The sequence below is a fragment of the Centrocercus urophasianus genome, unplaced genomic scaffold, assembly GCF_019232065.1.
Source record: "Centrocercus urophasianus isolate 14NV4802_14NV808 unplaced genomic scaffold, USGS_Curo_1.0 seq_14, whole genome shotgun sequence".
NCBI lineage: Eukaryota > Metazoa > Chordata > Aves > Galliformes > Phasianidae > Centrocercus > Centrocercus urophasianus.
In genome coordinates this window covers 30,011,930-30,033,558 of record NW_024884586.1, presented here as the reverse complement: position 1 = coordinate 30,033,558, position 21,629 = coordinate 30,011,930, and the positions used below count along the sequence as shown (strand labels likewise).

Genomic DNA, 21,629 nt, shown 5'->3' with positions numbered 1-21,629 from the left:
TCTCATTCTATGCTGAGTATCTATGAAATACTCTGGTATAAAACAGAACAGACTGCATCAGTAAAAATGAAAGTATTTAAAGCAAAACTATGTTAATTTTGGTGTGAATTGTATGTAGGCACCCAAAAGCAGTTCATGATGAAAAATAACGCAAAGTTTTTGCTCGGCTGCATGATCTCATTGTTTGCATCAGTAAAACAGAAAGTCTGACAACAAACAATGATGGAGATAAGAACTTCTTCAGTTGGCTTTGCCATTAGCAGAACCATTCACCAAATCACATCCTGAACGGAAAGTACAAAATGTTAATGGCACATTTCTGTCTTCCCAGAGAAGGTCACCTGAATCCTAGCAGTCCAGTCTGTAACACCTCAAATCCTGGAAAAAAGATGGAGTGTTTTTTGAGCTGCCACAAGATTCGTTACACTATCCAAGTATTCCTTTATGATAATGTCTAGTTACCACTTTAGTAGGCCTGTTCCCACTTGGGTGCGGAGCAAGCTCAGCTGCCAAGTGTTACACATTGCCAAGGACTCAGAATGGCTAGTTCTGAAAATTGAGACATTTATTACTCTGTATTATCAGCTTCCTAAAACAACAGTATTACTTCCTGTCCTGTTAGAAAGCTGAGGAAAATGTAGCAACTATTGCCGAAGCAGTATGAGAAAGTCATGCTGATACATGGTAAGAGAACAATTGCAAAATTTCTCTCTGTTTTGGTCACGTGAGAACAATTGCAGCCATGCAGCTGGTCCGAATCATCTGGCAGAGCTCAGAGTGATTCATGGAGGCTGGGAGAGGCGGGTGCAGGCTGTTCCCCAAAGAGCAGCAGACCAAAACCACAGCAACAGAGCAGAGCTCACTGGTCTCATGTTTGAGGGTGAATAGACAAAACTTTTCCAACATAATAAACTCACACTTTTTGGATCCAGGATCCCTCTCAGATCATGCTCTCTCAGAGTGTTTAAGGGAGTAATAGCTAGGGGTCCTGCCCAGACCATTTGACAAGAGGAATAAAAGGCAGCACTGCCCATGCCTTTGACAATCCGCCACAAGAAATAAATCACAGAGCAATTTAACACAAATGATTAATTTGTGGTGGTAAGAAGCGATGTGGTGCCACACCCTGGAGATGGTTTGTCTCAAAGGCAGCTTTGGCTTCCAAGGGGTGAGAAAGCAAAACGAGTACAGAAAAATGCTGTCTGTTGTTCTGTTCAAATGCTCTGAAATCGGCAGAAGGGAAGTTACAATGCTAGAACCCTACTTGTTTTTTTTTTTATTTATTTTTGTTTTTTTTTTTTTTCCTCAAGTCTGCCTCCCTTTAGGAATCATTGGCAGTAGTACTACCATCTCTAGAACTCTGGGAATGATGTCCTAAGCCAATTCAGGTCAACAAGAGAAGTTTCAGAGACTAGACCTCTTTCTTTCCATTCTTGCCATTTTATTTGTATAGAAGTGTGTAAATATTGTTCAGGATCCAGTTCATGATGCCAGATTTCTACTTTAACATTGTAATGTTATGCAGTTTCACTGTGGATGCCAGTCAAGCTGAACATGAATTGTCTAGAACCTGACCTGTTTTCTACAGGAAAAAGAGCAGAAGTATGAAGTTTTGCAAGAAAAGAAAGGAGAAAAGAATCAAATACACAAAGCATCTAGATTTGCATCAATTATTCTAACTGATCATGTATGCCTTTAACTGAGGCATAAAATCATTACTGAAAATAAAGTAGATATGATAAATTGCATTGTAGTTTTTTAGTAAATCCAATGTATACACTGATACCAAGTAATAAGCATCTTTCCATAGTTATTTATGGTAGATTAATTACCCCTAGATTCTCTCTGCTTCAGTGTTGCGCTTAATTTCTGTGCAGTTTTCCATAAGCAATTTTACACTATATCAGCTGATACTCTCAACAGATTTTACATACAAATGTTTCTCTGCTTCTTGGAAAGATCTTTGAGAACAAATCTTACGTTCTCACTTCAAGAGGTCTGGATCTTTCAATCAAATTTAATAGCTATGTATGCCTTGAGAAGATCTTATCTAATGGTCCAGGGTCATTCACAGCCTCGCATTATATTGAAACATGGACAGAGTGTAATTTGTTAATGTCATGAAGGATGAAGTTGGTTAGAAAGGGAAGTGTACACAATTTATAATAACACAAGTGTTTCCTTGCTAATCCCTTGGCCGGTTCATTATCTGTAGCGCCCCAGGCAATAGTTGGCCTATCGTGAGAGTGAAATTTAACCCACAGCATGAAATTAATCCTCAAAGACTTTTGTCTACTCTTTTTAGAAATAATAAATACTTCTCTCTAACTTTATGTGGAGGTGTTAAATTGGTATCTAAACTCTACAGCATATGTCAGCCTACTGATTTATATTTTGTTAAGTAATATGCAAGTGTATAACAACAAGAACAACAAATTTTAAGATGTGAATTTGTGCTACATTCATTGTTTCTTCCTATAAGTGTTAATTCTTTTTATTTCTTATAATTAGAGGGAAGACAAGGAGTGTGTATGTGTACATACGTATGTATAAAATCATTCAGATGGTATATGGACTTCCTAGATCTTCTGGTTTTATAGTTGAAACAACTGGTAGATGTTTTTAACAGTGACTTTTTTTTTTTCTTAAAGCTTCTTAAAATTCTGATGAGGTCTTGTTTCTGCTAAAAAGGATGGATTTATAGTAGAGTTTTGGAAAGTGGGTCTTGATTTAGCTACGTAAATATAAATAGATCAGCTAGCTTGTTGTTTTTGGGTTTTTTTAGAAAATGGTTTAATTTTTTTACATTTATTAAGGGAGAATAGTGGAAACTGATTTGCTCCTCTGCATTTTTCAGAATTGTATTTCATATTCATAGCACTATTTAGTCTATATGTTAATGAGCAGTTCTAGGCACTTTCATATCTAGACACCATCTAGGTACAGGGGTAGGGTTTTTCACACTTTTTAGCCTATGTTTATTCAATATATACCCATTGACACTTCATATATTTTGGGATTCATTTTTAGAGAAATTATCTACTTTTGGAGGCAGCAAGTACTATTTGATCAATGTTTGCAATTGTCCGTATCATCTACACAGAAGAGCTTCTTCAAGATATTCATTGAAACAACACAAATTCATAGCTCTCAGGGCAGTGACAGAATGACAAGAAATGAAGCAGCTGAAGTGCTTCTTAGTGCACAGTCCTGACCTGGGCAGGAAGTTTGCAGGATTCTTGGAGGCCATTTTATGACCAAATCAGGAAACATGTTACTTTTCTGATCATTCTTATTCTTCAGACATAATTTATAACAGTGATGCATAAATTGAACCTTTCTCACTTCACACATTCCTTAAAAGATAATTAATTCCTTAAGTCATATCATGTTTCCACAGCATATTTTAGGGAAGCTACACTTGTGCACACATATAGTCCAGTGGTAGGGAGGGAAACAGCATTTGCTGAAGGATGTTGAACACAATGGTGATCAGAGTGCCTTTGATCCTAAAAAAAGACTTTAAGACATATTAAAGATGCCTGTTGAAATTATGAAGAGATGAGATGTGGTGTAGACGTAGAAAACTTCTGAAAACTTAATACCTTGTTGTGATATTTATTGTTCGGGATTAAAAATAGATATAGAAATTCCTATAGAAGTTTCTCTTATAAAGTTAAAACATGAGATTCTAATGTATTTTCTAAGCTGCTCTTTCTATTGATGGAAGTGGATGGATTTAAGCATTCTAATTTGATATAGTACGGTACAATAAATCTATACCATATAGTAATTCAGATATCATTGATGTCTACATTATGACTGTACATTCAATAAGTAGTAGAGAAAAAAGGGAAATTTCAGAATTGCAGAGTTTGGTTATGGGTGTTAAGAGATGACATGCAAGGGTCAGAAGTGATGATACGTTGCTCATATTTTGACAAATGATTGTCTGAAGGTGCAATCTGCTCTCTACATATTGTGTTCTTTGGACCACACTCTTCTCTGTCCTACCCGTTTTCATAATTTTTCTCACTCCCTGTGCGTCCTTCAGTCATTTCCCCTGCAACTGACTTTCCCCATTTGCCCTTTTCCTGGCTCACAGTATCATAGTGAAAACTTTTTGCAACAAAATCAGCAATGTTTGTGGATCGTGAGTCTGTGGTTTCTGCAAACACTTCCAGTGATGAGTTGTCATCTTGTGATCTCTAAAAACAGCAGGGTTAGTCCTAGCTGGTAGGCAGAATGGCTGTGTGCATTTTCAAGAGAGTCTTGAAACAGAAAAAGGCTAAAAGCTACCTAGCATGTAATGAAACTGGAAGTTCTCTTCTGCAGACCCTTAAGGTCAAGTTTGTTATCAGAGAGATGGTTTGTTTTTGCTTTTTATATGGCTATCTCTTTGGAAGAAGCAGAGTACAACTTCCTTTCTCTGTAGTTGCTTCCACCATTAGCATATAGGCTAAGAAAAAGAGGAGAAACTATGGTATGGCCAACATGTTGTACTTTGTTTTTTTATTTATTGCACTCTTATTCAGTTCAGCCTTAAACAACAAATAGCAGTTATGGACCAACAAAGACGTAATCCTACTTGTAATCTTGCTTGTTATATATTATTTTATACATAGTAATTGTCTTCAAATTCTATATGAAACATTGTCTTTTCAGTCATATTTCAACAAGCCCATTTTATTTGTCAGTAGGCATTCAATAAATCAATAAATCAATTAGCTTTATCTCTAAGGCCATGTACTGCTACAAAGACTTGACTAAGTGGGTGTGTGGAAGATGTGCTGAATATGACAAGAAACACAGAAGTAGTCCCTGGGAAATACTGCATGACAACATCACTCTTAGGGTTCAGCAGCTGAGCAGATCAAGTATGTTAGCATAGTCTGCCTGGGGAACTTAAGCAAAATATCTTTAAAACTCTTCTGTGAGTGGAGAAATTTTTCTAATTTCCAGCTGATGATTAATGGAACATTTTGTTTTCTCAGGTTGTTGTAGCAGGATCTTCAAATCTTTCTTTGAAGTTTTTCATGAAATCGAAAGCAGTCATTTAACTTTTTTTTTCTTTATTTCTTTCATTTCTTTTTGAAAGCATTACATAAAAGGCACAAGACTACAAATATGCAGTTAAATCTGTTGAGAAGTTTATCCTCCAGCTACTGTACTGCCTGCTTCCCATGAAGATTTGCAATCCTCTCTTTTTTTCAGATGTTTCCCTGTTTTGTACCTTTAAAATTATCAGCGCTTGGAAAAGTCTTGTTAAATCTGAAAGTAGTCCTGTTTTTCCTTAGACTAAAAAATGTTTCAGATATTGATTAAAAAGAAAACTCCCCCTTTATTCCTGAAGTCAGTAAGAAATATTATGGAAAATTGCGTTAACTCTTGCAAATCCCTCTACAACTATAAAAGTACAAATGAGATCGTCCCTGCTGTTTCAGTCAGGCCTATGAACCTCAGAGCAATAGGATATTTATAAGAAAATTCCAGACATAGCAGTGGTGCCGTGATCCATATGACCCAGTTTCCAGTCTTTGTCTATCCTCCTGTCTTTAAGGAAAAACAGAGGGGCATAAAATGAAAACTTGGAAGATCACAAATCATTGTTATGACTCATTATAATGAATGATTTGTGCATTACTTTATGGAGTAGTTAGGTTGGTACGGGGGAAAAAAAGGATACCCTCCTTTCTAATTTTCACCACTTTATGCCAGTTTTCAAGCAATTGTCTTTTCTAAAACAGTAGTGCTCTTCACATGTCGTAGATAACTACTGAGTTTTTTCAGCTGGGAGAATATGTTATGATACAAAGGTGCACTCTTGCACTGATGTTGTTAAGAGCCTGGTAGTGTTTCCATTATGCATTAAATCTTGTTTTCTGGTGTTTCTAACCAGGCCATAAAATAGTTGAAGTCAAACTTTGATAATTTTCAAAATGTATTTACAAATAAGATGAATCATCTGACTGGGAGAAGCTTATTAGTTTTGCAAAAAAAAATATGCATATATATATATATATATATGTACATATCCTGACAGCTTTGCAGCAATTGTGATTCACAGTTTTGGATACTCATAATGAGTCTTCTGGCCACAGCATATACAGCATATAGCCTGTATTCTAGATTCTCCCAAGTTTTCTTTAACATCATTCTTTTGTTGTTACCTATTAATAGTACAAGTGTTACAAGAAAAATAGAAATAAATCTGCTGAAGGGTGAAAATAGATGCTATTGCTGCTCCTACAGAGTAGTTTACTATACTGCATTAGGGAGAACTCTCCTTCTTTATCTTCATGCTGTGAGTTAGTAGGGTATATTCCGAAGTGTCAAAGTTTTCACATCCTAGGATTTAGTTGAACTTGTCAGACAGAGATTTGCTTAAAGTGTGGCTATATATATATCCACTGAGTCTAAAAGATACCAGCATGCTACCATTTCAATGTGCAGCAAACTTAAACTCCTGGGATCACGTTTTCATTTTTCTTGTTACAAAGAGGGAAGTGTACTCTGTCAGATAAATTGTTACAGAAAGCGAGAGAATTCCAAAATTTTACTAGTTTTACTTTAAGCTACAACAGCGGAAATTCATAGCACTTCAGAAGAAATTTCATCTTTAATTCGCCTTGTTGTACCCTACTGTATGTTAAGAGTTGCTGAGGTCGCTAAGCACTGCCTGATAATGAATTCCATATAAGCTGCATTATTGGAGCGCAGCTGGGTGAGTAAGAACTGAGTTTCAGTCTTTAATTCAGAATTTCTTCATTTTATTAGTTATATTTCAAACTGTAGTGCTGCTTGAAGCATGTGGGCTTTCTGTTGTTTAGCCGTACAAATTAATAGAAAAAATAACATTTTAACCTGGAATCGACATATGCATAGAAGGTAATGCTCATGTTACATCTATTTGTCATCAGTCTTATTAAAATGTTTTTCTGTTAATAAGAAAAGTTATATAAAGTAAGGTTTTCAAATACAGAGCATTTTGCTATATTTTTCAGGAGGGTAAACTGTGTTGTATCCCTTTCAGCATTTTCAAAACCTCAGCCACAATATCTTAATCAAATCTTATATATATTCCAGTACAAGCATGGGAGGTTGGGTGAACACTCAAAACTAACACTTCTTTCAGCAACTCACAATTTGATTTTGGCTCTTTTCCACTGAAAATGAGTTTGGATTTCTGTATTTCTCTCCTTTCCTTTGAGAAAAAAGATATTTTTTGTTATCTTTACAACTTTGGCCATAGGGAACAAGTGTAATGTATATTTTGTTGTGTTTTGCAAATTTTTTGTGATAAATCCTTTTAATACACATACAAAAAAAGAATACACTAAGCTGGGATTTATCTCATCAAAAAACCTCAAAGTGCTAATGAACCCTGTAAAAAATTAAACAACCCTTCAAAAATGTCTCCCCCAAAAGAAATAAAGCTGCAACAATTTTCCTGCCTTCTCAGAAGGAAAAGTGCTGTGTGATTATCAGAAGGGAAACTGAAATCAAAGCTTTGTTTAAAAAAAAAAAACCAAAACTTGGCTCCTTCTGTAGGAATTGTTGAAGAAAAAAGTATCTTTTTCCTGTGGGATATATATTTTCCTAAGTGCATATTATTTCAGTATTTAAACTGGAAGGGTTTATGAATAGTGATTACTATTCATATTTAAGAGTAATTATTCCTTTGAATCCTTCCTGTGACTTATCAGATACATGTTTTGTTTTACAAAGCTGTTTGAAGATTTGCCTTTGTATCTTTTTGAGGTAATAAAGAATAACTTTACTTTATATAGGCAGCTAAATTAGTCTTCTTATCTGATATAATTGATCTCATAACAATTTTAGATGATTGATAAAATTTTCATACTTAGTTTTAAATTTTTCAAAGGCTGTAATTTGCAGAGGCTCAGTAACGAATTCATTGATCTTAGTAATGGCACAGGACACAAGAATGACTTCTGGATTAGGCTAAATTCCATCTAATCCAACAGAGAAAGGTCAAAATTTTTATAATAGCAATTCAACTAAGATAAGGAACTGGACATTTTTGTTAAGCAGACACATGTTACACACACACATCAGCCAAACCACATTTTCATTTTACCCTGAATTGGGACTCGTTGCTGGAGCCTTTATGTAATATAATCTAATATCTGGCTTCTTGTGAAATCTCTTCTAGTTGTTAGTTTGTATTCCTCATCACTTTGTCTGTTGTTCATCTATAAGCTGCTTTGAATGAAAACATTCTAGACTTGATCCAAAAGTAATGAAAGCCAGATTTCTGTTGATGTATTAGGCCATTGGTAATTACCCATATGTAAAATCACAAGAAGAAACTTCATCATCTCTGACAATGCAAAATTACTCCTCATGCTGCCAATTTCAGTGCTTTGTTCTGCTTAGATTAATGACAAAAACTTCCATAAATTTTAGGAAGTAGAAATCACAAGAGGTTTCAGAATAAAGTATCATTCTTAAAAACAAAATGCTGGTTTTTTTTGTTTCTAGTTTCTGCACATTCACCAGCATAGCTAAACTTTATGCGCAATAAAATATAGACAAAAAAAAAAACACAGCAAGTCTTTAAATTTACATATCACATTTACAGTTGTCACTTCCTAGCCAGTCTTGATGAGATCCTTAACTGAGTGGAAGGATTGGTACTTTGAGAGGACTGTGTAGGAGCTCAGAGCTGCCAGTTGTGCCTGGGCAGCCAGAAACACAAGAGCATAGCAGAGTTTGGAGGCTGGCAGCTGAAGCCAAGTGTGCCTGTGCAATAGGTGGGGAGGACATCTGCACTGAGCCCCTTTTCTAGATTCACCCTGATAAGGATTATGTAACAGTGTCAGTACAGGAAATCAGAAAAAGATAGAATTTTCTTTGAACATAAAATATACTGAACTCAGAAATCAACTGGGTCTGAGGCCTTGCTCCTTCAAGTGTGCTTGCATTTCCAGTGCCAAGCTTAAGTAAACAAAACAAAGGCTTTTCTATTACCTGGTCAGCACTGCACTGAGCACTGCCAGTGTTGTCACTATTTTAATCTTTCAAAGAAAAGCAAACTTGAACAATACTGTTTCTCTGACTAACTTTTAATGAGCAATGAAAAAACAGTAGTTTTTGGTTTGGGTTTTTTGTTTGTTGTTTGTTTTTTCTGTTTTGAACTCTCCTACACATGTACACATGCATTTATGGAATCTGATTGCTAGAAATATTTAGGACTTGATCTTAATTTCTGCTATATTTCTTGCTCAGAAAAACAGTAAATAATTTCTATTTGACTAGTATAATTAGTTACTTTTATTGTTAGAAGAGTTATCAGAGGAGATTTGCATTAAAGATGACATGGGTTAATCTGACCTGCTTCTGGTAATGTTTTTTTTCACTAAATATTCTCTTCTCAAGCTATATATTGAGAAAAATTCCTTTCTATCACTGTAACTTCTGCATACTTTGTCCCATATACATAACAGAAAAGTCAATGCAGTGTTAAGAGAAGAAAATAGTTTTTTGTTAGTAACTGATGAAATACAGCTCTTATTTCTAAAATGATTTTTTACACTCTAGTGATATACGTAGTGTTGCTTTCTTTTTCCCAGTGATATACTTGGTATACACTGTTTGATAAATAAATCAGTACATATGAGAATTCATCAGTTTGTGTTTGGTAACTTTATTTTACCTTTATATCCACTGACTGACGTTATAACTTGCATGAAAGTCATCTCTGCAGAGGATTTCGAGTATCTTTATAATTATTTCCATTATTACCACTTCTTTCTTCTCCAAAAATAAATGTTCTTCCAAAACATATAGTGGTAAATAAAATAAAAAGCATCATGAATTGCATCTAAGTGAATAAAATTTTCATATAGGTAAATTTTGAAATCTGTTTTGATAATACTTCCCTAGCAACAATTCTGATAGGATAAATATGAACTGTATGAAAGTAGACAAATTCAGTGTTAGACGGAGGCAAATCAACATCTACAGTAGAGAATGACTGTGGTAAGGTCTGTTCTTCACCTGTTTTCTGTGTTACTAATTAACAGTACACATATAAGTTTTTTGCAGTTAAATAATCATCAAAGCAATACTATATTGCTTAAAATACGACCTCTGCAATGGCATAATTTATATCTTTGCCTTTGAGTAATTGGGATGTTTGTTTTGAAATCTCATATTTAGTTCTTCAACAACTCAAATGATTTACTGTTAAAATAAGTGTCCAAATTATACTCTCAATTTAGTTATTATCCTGTAAGTAACATATGCAATGCAAATAACCTGAGCCAGAAAAACAAAATAAAATATATTATCAAGGTCCATTTTGCAGAGCAAGGTTTTGCATGAAATCTAAGCATCAGTAGACAGCTCTAACCAGTAGTAGCACCTGAATAAATGTTTAAGTTAGCATAGGGAAATGTTTTTAAATTATGATGCAGTTATTTTTATTATAGATGTGAACTACTAAATGATGTATATTTATACAGAGCTTCAGGCTATACATTCCTGATCAATTTATTGTACTAGGAATAACTACAGAGGTGTGTCTGGAATCATGGGAATTACTGAAAGTGCTGGAAAACTATAAATGTTGTTTTCAGCTTTCAGAATGCTGTACATTTGTTTAAAATTTGTTTTAAATTTAACATTGCACAGATCATTTAATTCATTTTGTTGTTAGGCCACATGACTCTTTTTATTTCAACTGAACAGCTCAGTAAGTGAGATTATTTGTTTTGGTCCCAATCATGAGAGAAAAAAGTTAGGAGCTTTATTCAAAATAGAGTAGAGTGCACGATAAAATCCTAAGATGTACAGAGAGGGGAAAATACAGCTAAGTCTGCCACTCGTTGGCAAGCACTGTGACATGATATAAAGTCTGCTTCTCTGAGTAAATGTTTTTCTTTCCCCCGAACTTCGTGGTTGAGAAACTTGTGAGCAGCGCTGTATACAAGCATCAAGAAATTTTAGGTTTTATGAATGAGGATGGGCTTTGTAATCACAGTGGTGAATCTGGTTCATATCACAGAATTCAATGAGTCTGCTGCACATCACATTGTAGTTCTTCTACACTGCTGGGACTAGCAGCTCACTTGAATATAGATATGAAAATAACAGTTACTTCCTTTTAGATTTTAGAATCACTAAGAAAATTTCAGCATGAATTTATAATTTTTATGCAGCCCAGAACAGTAATAGAAGGTTGAGGAGTGCTAGGTAACATTGTGCTGAATGGAGTTTGAATGCTACATGTACAGATAATTTAGTGGCAAAATCCACAACACATTTTTGAAGATATTCAGCAAGCATAAACAAAAAATTCGTTGAGTGACAGAGGGAGAGAGAAATGTGTGTATGCATTTATTTATTTATTTTCCAGAAGGAATACACATCTCCTTCTCTTGTAGATACAGATTGTGTTAGAAAAGACTACTTAAAGGACATTTGCAATACGATGCTTTTGCAGGAATGCTACATTTAAAACAACTTTTAACCTTTTGCAGGAAACATCCAATGGAACAAGGATTTTCTAAAACTTGGAATAAAATACTGGCCATTATAAAGCCAACAAGAGCTGTAAGTCAGGCATTGGAAAAAGATATGTGTGTTTGTGTAGAGAAGAGTCGTTTCCCAATATGCACTACCTACTGTTAAAGACCAAGTTACTCAGAGAGTTACTGGGGGCTCCACACATAGATGCAGTTTTCTAGATGGAGCCTCACAAGAGCAGAGTAGAGGGTGACAATCACCTCCCTGTCCCTGCTGGCCACCCCTCTTTTGATGAAGCCCAGGATACCATTTGCCTTCTGAGCCGTGAGGGCACACTGCTGGCTCATGTTAAGTTTTTCATCTATCAAGATCCCCAGGTCCCTCTCCACAGGGCTGCTCTCAAGGACCGCTCCTTCCAGTCTGTATGGATGCCTGGGATTCCTCCAGCCCGACTGCAGAACTCTGCCCTTTGCTGTGTTGAACCTCATCAGGTTCACCCAGGCCCACCTTGCTAGCCTCTCGAGGTCCCTCTGAATGGCATCCCTTCCTTCATTGATGTTCTCTTTCAAACCAGTATCAAAACACTTTGGTATCAAATGTAGTTACCACAAAGTCTGGTGCTCAGACTTGAGGGCATGAAAGACCAAGTCCCACAGGCTGCTGCTGTGACTCACAAAGGAGACTGTGAGGTCCCCAGGGGACTGAGGGACCAGAGGTGGGAACAGTGAGGAGAAGCCTGGGAGCTGGCTGCAGGTCCAGCTAGGAGGAAGTTACCTGGGACCTAACACATTGCCATGGCTCTGCCAGCAGTGCCAAGGTGGGACCTCACTGGACAGCCTAAAAAGAGAAGAGGGAAGGAAGACTGTCTGATGGTAGTTTTTAGGGTGAGAATGCTCTCAGTGTAGACATCCAGTGACTTGTGATGCTGGTGGTAGCAATAAGCAGTCTGCCTCGCCATCTGTTCAGCACATCATTGATCAATGACTGCATATAGTGCCTTTCAGATATCAAAACAATAAGTTAGGTCAGAAGTTAGTGCTCTGATTATATATTAGTTTATCATTTTTGTTCTAGCAAAGCTGGTATCTTGCAGGGCTGGCATCCAGTTTTCAAAAAAAATGCATAAAATCCAATGGATTTTAGAAAGAAATGGATTGGAAGTAGAGAAAGCCATTATGAATTCCCCGGTTGTATTCATTCCTCTAAACAATCATTAAAAACAGGCCAGATTGTTTTATAAAGTGAATGTTTTCACTCTTCTGTATTAATAAGATACTGGGGCTGCTGCCTCCAGAAAAACTAACAGACATTTTTTCAAATCCTCCTTGACCTTCTTATAACAACTGCTGGTGAATAATTAGCAAGTTCATTAAGAAGTTACACATGATTTTATTGAGGCAAACAATTCTGAATCAAAGAATGCTATTTGCAGATGTAGGTTGAAGCACATAATTGGCATGTATTTTAGGATTGCTGTTAAAGCTATAAAAAAGATTTAATAGGGAAGGAATGGATCCAAAAACCCTAAAGGAGGGAATATGTTACTCATGTAACTCAGTGTTACAAATGGATTCATTTAATACTAAAGTGTTATCTACTTTAAAACAAAAGGAAAGAAAATAAAAACAAATGCAAATCCCTTTTATTAACTTTTCAGTTAGAAATAGACCTTGTGTTTCTTCATCCGAAACAAAGAAAATACATATTTTTTTCATGTATTTTGTTATGATTTTTGGTATTGCTGTCAAAGATGTATTTTTAATAAATCATTTTAATTTTGTTGAGAAATTGATAAAGTATAATTGTAAAGCCAAATTATGTAATATACTTTCATTGAGTTGTTGGGTGCACAGCAAGTGATTAATGCTGCCATTCTACAAGCACTTGTGCATGTGCACATAACTGGGAAGCTTGCGTATGTTCTGGAAGGATAGGCTTGAGCATTTGCAGAGCAAGAGAGAAGGAAGGCACACTGTTCTGAGGATGCTATAGAAACAGTAATGCTTTGTTCTGAATTTATAAGTCAGCCAAATCTTGAAACTTGAGAAAAGCTTTGGGTTAAGAAAGCTTTCCTTTTGAAATATGTACATGAGAACAACTAATTTACTGGTGAATTTCTGCAAGATTTCCTGAAATAAATACATTTTTGGTTTGAAATGAGAGGTATAAATAATCAAGTTCTAAATATATTCATATTTGATTAGAGTCTACTTTCAATGATAATGTTAGTTGTTTGATTACTGCAGTGTAAAAGCTTCTGTAGCTGATATTACTGTTGGACTTGGTGCAATGACACTGAGGCATTTTCAACTATTAGCCTTCCCCAGAGTTCTTTTCAGATAAAATGTTATGCATCAGCTCTTATTTGAGCATAAGCCTATTGAATAGCATTCTCCTCTCTGCCAACTTGGCAGCACATTCTCCTGCTAATAAAAGAAGTTACCCCAGATAGAGATCCCAGATGTGCCTGAACTACTTTTATTAGGACTACGGAGGGGCTCAGTGTTTCCTTCTGACTGTTTTCAAAAAAGGTGTGGGCTTGCTTTCATAACTACCCAAAGAATTGTATTACATCATTTGATTTTTTTTTTTCCTCAAAGTGAATAAAACTTTAGATGTGTTAGCACAGAACACAGCTTAGGAAATACTGATGTTAAACAATAAATGTCTTTTGTCCCAATATAAGCATTGATTTGATCCTACTGAATTCTGGTGAGAAAGAAAACACTACTGCTTAACACTGAGTTAAAAATATCTTCACACCTCTGTATTTTAATAAGAGCTGGTGTGATAATCAGAATAACTAACAATAAATGTTTCTATGAGCAGCGGTTATTACTTTTTCAAAACAAATGTATATATGGAGAAAACATTTGCTGATTAGAATTCTTATTATACATAGTAATAAAGCCAATTTACCAATTGCCTGATAGAAGGCTCTTGCAGACTGGAACTGATTGTATCAGTGTTTGTTTTGTTTGCTGGTTGGTTTGAATTCTATGTAGTAATCTCAACACTTACAAAAGATATTTTACTGCAAAAGATGTATTCAAAATTTATCCATACTATTTCACTGAATGTCTTGCCTGCAGTTTTAAAACTGCAAGAAGTAGGATAATCTAACTGGGATACTGAATAAAATAATATTCTACAAATATATATGTTACTCTTATTGTTGCTATTCAAAAATTGTAAATAAAAATATGATTACAACCATAAGTCAAAATCTTGATTTTTCTTTCCAGGCCTTTCTGTTGAAATTTTTATTGTCAAAATATGAAACAGTTTTAATTAAAATAATCCCTTGCTTTGTTTTATTATTTGTCTTCTTCATAAATTGTGAAAAATGGCCATTTCTCTGATTGATTTTTATTGTAACTGCATCAGATATAAAAAGAAGGAAACTGCACACTGGATACACGACAGTATTCCATTTCAGATTTTCAAAAACAGGGTTTGATTCAAGGTCTCCCATTAGTTTCAGTGGGCTTTGGATCAGGCACAGGGTTAGCAGCTTATTTTTCAAACAACTGGAAAGAGGTGTAAATGTCAAAGGTGATAGTTATACTGTGAGTTCCATAAACTACAAAAAAAGTTACTACTAAAGCTCTATTTTTCCTTAGTTTAACAGCTTCTATGAAAACAGTGTTAATAAGTATATCAGGAACAGTATATAATAATGAATCAGATATGTAAACAGACCTTTAAAACTCCTTTTATATAATAATTGGAAAGTTAAAAGTGACTTAAAATCCCTAACTTCTCATGCTGTGATGTAAATTGTATTTTTTTTAGGTTCCAAATTCAAAGAGGGAAAACTGATCCTACCAGTTACAAGAACCTGGGGGACTGTTTTAGGACTATTTTCCAGAGAGAAGGGTAAGAGTATATGTTTTTTGAATTGTCAATTTTATGTGACCTTTTTTAATCACCCATTTTCCAGACATTAGATCCTCTTTATATTCCACTCTTTATGCAACTGCCAGAATTCAGCAAACATTTAGTCTTACATAACGATCGTCATGTAAAAAGCCCTACCGCTGCTTACACTCTCAATCCCAAATTTTGCCATTAGGATATGTTTAAAGACTGTGATGAACAGCTGTGCAGAGATAATTGAGTAAACTCTGCTTCAGTGCTAGGAGCTGGAAGGCCACAGCAATGCATTTCAGTGTCTAGGTTCTTATATCCTGTTTTCCTGGTTTTCTGAACTAGCTCTGCCTGAGCTTGAGTTGAGTGAAGTGCTTGTTTCCTAGCTCTGATGAACAGGTATTCCCAGTTAGCTGTGGTATGCAGTGATTCCAAGACCTCTGTGAGTAAAATTCCACAAGTTTTCAATTGGACAGAACATAGAAGAGGATTTATGGGCCTTAGTCACCTGAATCGAACCGGCTTCAGAAGGTACCACCACTCTCTGAGCCACAGCTCCTCTGAGGGATGTGGGCTCAGATCCAGAGCAGCATTTAAATACACGCTTAATTTTATGGGCAGTCCTGTTAAAGCCAGTGAATGTAATGGGACTGATCACATGCTTAGTTAAGCCTGTTATCCACAGGAGCTCTTCAGGAGCTAGCCTTTAATCAAGATGGCTCTAATTAGTCAATCCCAGTTTGGAGTAGCTAGTAGACTTTCCGTAAGAACTTTGCAAACATAATTGCAACCTTTTTTTGTCCATATATTGATCAAAATGGAGTTGTGCTCATAAAGAGCACTATAGGTACCACATGTGGAGGCAGCATTAATGCAGCAGGGCACAGATTTCTTGTGTCCAGAAGTTGCACTGGAAAAGCAGAGGCAAAAGTAGCAGTGAAAATGAAGAACTAGACCCATTTTTTTTCTTGTAATGATAACTAGCTAAATAACACTACGTACATACATAGATATAGAATTAGATTTGAATTGCTAACGAGAAATGTAGAGATGTTTCACTAAGGTGTTAAAGGGGGGGAATTGTCACATTTGCCCTTATCAGTGGTAGATTTATTTCTGATGAAAGACTAATGCTGTGCATTATACCTACAAGGTGCGGAAAAGTCCCAAAGCTAAAAGGATCACAAAAATTATAATCTGTGGCTTCTGGGGCTTTCTAAATTAAGTATGCTCCTTCCAGAAAGATTTTTTAAATGTTTTCTCTATAGAAAAGCAGTAATATTTATTTTCATGTCAATATAACTTTTTTTTTTCAGAATAGATTCAAAATTAAAACAGTGAACATTAAGTCAAACTCACTATTATTTTTTATATTATTGACAAGTCTCAAAATGTAAAATTAGTGATGGGGAGACATATCTGGAGAAAGACTCTAAATCAAGAGACTGCTTCCAAGCTAATTTATTTAGGATCTTGCTTTATTGCCTATGTGATTATATTGTGTAATTAAATATTTGTAAAACCCACATGCATAAAATACTAGTAAGATGCTGCAAGTCTCAATGTACCATGTAAGATATAATTGCCTTATTAATTTTGAGGGAAAAGGAAATAAATGCTTTATCTTTCATTTTTTTTATATGTTCTGCTTTTCAAATGCTTCTTAGAGGTAGAGCTATGTCCATTGCATGGATTTGATTTTGTTTTCACTTTCCCAATGGTCAGTGTGATGTGTCACTATGCTACATAACACACATTAACTTTTTGACTCTGGAGAAATGCTGAAGGATCTTAGTACAGTAATCATCTATGAATGAGCTTCAGCGAGGAAAGATGAATGCTGTGGGCTTTTTTTCTGTGGAATGCTTATGCCTCAATACTTGAACAAAACTAGAATTTTTTAAAATAAATTTATGAGTATCAAGGCTTGAAACTTTAACCAGGAATGAAAGATAATAACATGAAATTTTTGTAGATTTAAATAACAACTGAGCAGGGGCTTGCACTAAACTTCCATCAGGGTAGAGCTAATGGAGATTTTTACTTACCAATTGCAATGTAGACTATACTGATGTAAATGAAAGGCAAATTCTTCTGAGTAGCTACTTTTGTCCAGAAAGTTAGAGACAGAAAGTTACATAAAATTAGTCATCAGTAGTCAGCACAAGGCAAACAATAGAGATCTCAGATATAATATAGTCTTAAAAGTTGGCTAACAAAAAACAGAAGTAATCAACAGACATACTTGTCTGAATCTCGAGTCTGTTATTCCAGACTGTGCAAGTTGTCCGGAGTCTGAAGCTTGGTGATTGTGACACTTCAAGGGAAATGAGAGAGATTATTTTAAATCTTTAAGTTAGTGAAAACCTTAAAGCCAAATATCCTCTCCTTGTCCGGCCACTAAATTATACACAAGAAAGCACCAGAAAGGGTTTCATTTTCAGATATCAAGCAAACAAAAACCACACATGAGGTATCCAGATTTGAGTGTGTAAATCTGAGGGAGTTCATCAAATGAAATGATGCCCCATGTCCATTCCATAATAACTGCCACTTCATCATTTTTTCACAGTAACAATCTGATATTTTCATGGAAAACTCATCAGAAATGGTGGCCAGGATTTCTTTAACCATTGCTATGATGTTCTTCATGTTCTAATGAAAAGGGCAGAGAAAATGTTTCCAGTCCAACCACTAATGAAATAGTGTCCTTTCCAAAGATTCTGAAGATTCCTTTTTTTTTTTTCACAAAACACTAGAAATTTCATAAAGAAAAAAATGCAGGGAAGAAACAAACAAACAAACGAACAAACAAAAACCTACAGAAGCTCTCTTCCCGCAGCTCCCAAACTTTGGTGAGCATTTTGAATGGGAGTAAATCTCCTCCATGGGGATTCATCCCTTGAAACTCTTTCTTGTCTTACAAGAAAATGGGGGCAATGAAACATAAAATTTAATTGAGACTCACTGAAGAAAAGCTGGACAACATCTCCATGAATCTTCTCTGAACAACCTCTGCTCAGCTATGTTCACTAGGAGCCTTTCCTCTGCATTTCTCTGGTTTCACTTACGAGATGCTGCATGTATTGACAGATCTTTGAAAGCAGAGGTAGAACCACCAGGAGTATATCTGTTTATTGAGGGGTGACAGCTTTATAGCCAACATAAAAATAATCTGATGTTTATTGAGGAAAATGTTTGGATAGAGGATTAACTGAAACCATTAATAGTGAAAACTTTTCATTCTTTTTAGGTCCTACAAATAAGAGATAGACCATGTTAGATGACTGATTTTTGTATTGTATTGTTGACATTTTTGCTACATTTATATTCACTCGCTTCCTTGATAATGACTTAGATATGAATATGAAATGTAAGAATAAGCCAACAGTAGCTTTATATTAAAGACACAATGGTGTTGTGTCTTGTATTAGGAATGGAAAACTATGCTCATTAGCACCATCTTAATTTAGACTAGCACTAAAATGATAGATGCCGTTATTTTGGGTCTGTGAACAACTTTGTTCATATAAACTTAAATTTTCATGGGCTCATAATGTTAACAGTAATTGTTCTGGCTTACAGTTGGCTTTTTTGATAGGTACTTAGTAAGGAAACTTGTTACTTTTCTCATACGTTGGTTAGATTGCCTGGAACAGAAAGGGTAGTAGAATCCTAGTTTCTAGTTTCATAACTCAATATTTTAGTAAGTTTAAAGCGCTGTTAGCTTTTCTTAGGACTAAGATGGTCGTGGGAAACTACAGAACACCATGATTATTGATCTCATTTGAGATCTCATTACTTCTGCTGAGTTATTTGATTATTCATGTTGAATTTGGTTTGGAAAGGAGCCTCCCAATAAAACAACAACATCAACAAAACAAAAGCCCAATAAGCTTTACAACTATTTCTGTCTTTTCAGAGCGGTCTTACCACTCAGTTATACCTATAAGTGCCTTATATGACCACACACCTTTCTTTTACTAAGCTGCACCCTGACTCATACATTAGTGGGATTAGGCTTTAAAGCTGCATGAAACTTTTTAGCTATGGGTGTAGCAGGTGGGAGAACAGCCAAGGCTAAGCAGGAGCTGAATGAATGCTAAGTTGTCAGCAAACATGCAGAAGCTAGAGGATTCCTGGCTTATGTGTTACCAGCAATAATTCATTGATTAAGGAATTTGCTAACACTCCCATTTGTCCTGTTGCTACCCCTTGGGTATCTATTGTGGTGACCAGTGCTGAAGCCCTGCTCTGGGTAGGGAGTGGATGATACTCTGTTTCTTCTAATTGGGAGCAGGCAGGGAAGGAGGGGTTGCAGGACTGTTAGTCCTGCAAACCAGTTCTGATCTCTGATACCAGCACTCATCGCTGCCCATTCCTGGAGCCCAGCTGTATTGTCTGCTCTTCCAGCTGGGCTGAGGAGGCATATCAACAGGCTGCCAAATAAATGTTATACAACATACAAATGCTTAGCTACTTTATGCATGAATCTTTCAATGAAATTGCCTACCAGGGAACTGTGATGTGGTTAATCGTGCCAAAAATCCCTTTTCCCATCTAGCAGTTATGAAGCAGAAATCCATTTCTACGTACTGGACGCATAAATTCCTGCAGTATCAAAAGACCAGAGTTCAGACTCTGACTGAAGTGCTCTGAAGAAAACAGAAATGGTAGATTAAGGTGTTTCCTGCCGCAGATATCTGCCCCACTCTTTGGTTTCATTTTAACACCTATACCATGAGGAGCAGAGGTGAACTGGGACTTGTGCTTGATCACTGCTTTCTGGAACCTGATTCCTTCACACAGACCCACCTGCATCAGCACTTTTGAAGACTGTATTCTTGCCAGCTGAAGGCGCGTTTTCTCTACTGCCCCTTACTACAGGGACAGAAACTTCCACATGAATGCTTAGAAAGTTCTGCTAGCACTTGCACCTCAGAAATATATATACATACATGAATCTCTTTTCTAGTCTTACATGTCTGCCCTAGAAGCATATAATAATATGATTGCTAAAGTGACAGTGAAGATACTAAAAAGGGCACTACAGTATCAAAATGTCTATCTGTACCTATTCTGAATCCACTTAGTCCATAGTCAATAGTATATCTCTCTTTACCCTGCAGTATGGATACAGGCAGCATATACAACACAGCTGTTTCCAGTGCCATTTACTCTCACTTCACCCCTACTCTTACTCCCTTTAGACCTATGTGTAATATCATACTTATCTGATCTTACTGTTTTCAGTTTCATTTGATTGTCTGTAGTTTGTTTGCACTTGCATCTTTAAATCATCATTTGTGTTTTTACCCTGAATCAAGCCATAAAATTTAAGTGATGGAACAACCTTGGGTAAAATTACCGTTAAAATTGCTGTTAAGTTTGGAGAAGAGAAAGGCAGAAATGTTAGTTGACAGATTTTTCAGATTATTTGCTTTAAGACTGTGATTTATATTATGCTTGCAAGGTTTTAGATTGAGCATTGCCACAAAGGAGAATCTTTTGGCTATTTGAAGGTGATGTGTACTCTGCTTTCTTCTGTAAATTAACATTCACATCTGATGTTTAAATTTTATCTCATTTCCCAGTAAAAACAGCAAAAAATCTTAGGAAGTTTTGATCCCTGGTCATGTTTTAAAGTGTATGTACACTTACATGCATACCTACTCGTAAAATATTCATACATTCTTTTAATCTCTTGGTAGATAAAAATGACCCTGTTCATAATTCAGTGGAGTTTTGCTAACAGTCCCAAATGCCTGGATGCTTTTGCAACACTGGTCTGTCATGAAACAAAGCTGAAAACCATTCTTCTAATCTACACATCTCAAAACACCTTGCTGAAAAAGGAATCATCATCATCTTATTTGCACAGTTGGGAATACGGGGTTGTAAAGTGCCAGGCAGTAGAATAGACATGGACAGGAGCTTGAATAAAGATGTTTCTCATGAAGCAGCCTGACACCATGTAATTTGTTTGCCCCACAGTAACATTTCAATATCTGAGCACTTCAGAATGTGTGAGTTGGACGAATAATTCATAACTCTGATCATTTTTGGGGCAGTCTGTTTTCTGGCTTTCTGTGGAGCTGCATGCAGTTTTAGGCCTGTAGCCAGATATCCTGACAGCAAACCCAGTGCCCTGCCGGATGGGCTGCACTGTCTGCAGGCAGCCAGAGCACTTACACCAATGTTACTGTCAGCAGGTTTTCATCATCCTGCTCATTCAGCAATTCTCTGTTCCTCACCATCAGTTCCCT

The 21,629-nt window shown here is 35.9% G+C and overlaps 1 protein-coding gene across 4 annotated transcripts in view; it reads left to right on the top strand.

Moving 5' to 3' along the window:
* SLC25A21 (solute carrier family 25 member 21) overlaps window positions 1-21,629 on the top strand; it is a 221,053-nt gene that overhangs the window by 149,295 nt on the left and 50,129 nt on the right. For 3 of the 4 annotated variants that reach the window (XM_042813906.1, XM_042813907.1, XM_042813909.1), the window contains exon 3: window positions 15,289-15,372. The exons of the other annotated variant lie outside the window; for it this stretch is intronic. In XM_042813906.1, coding sequence (XP_042669840.1) covers window positions 15,289-15,372 — 84 coding nt within the window. The remainder of the gene's footprint in view (window positions 1-15,288; window positions 15,373-21,629) is intronic. 4 annotated transcript variants of the gene reach the window in all.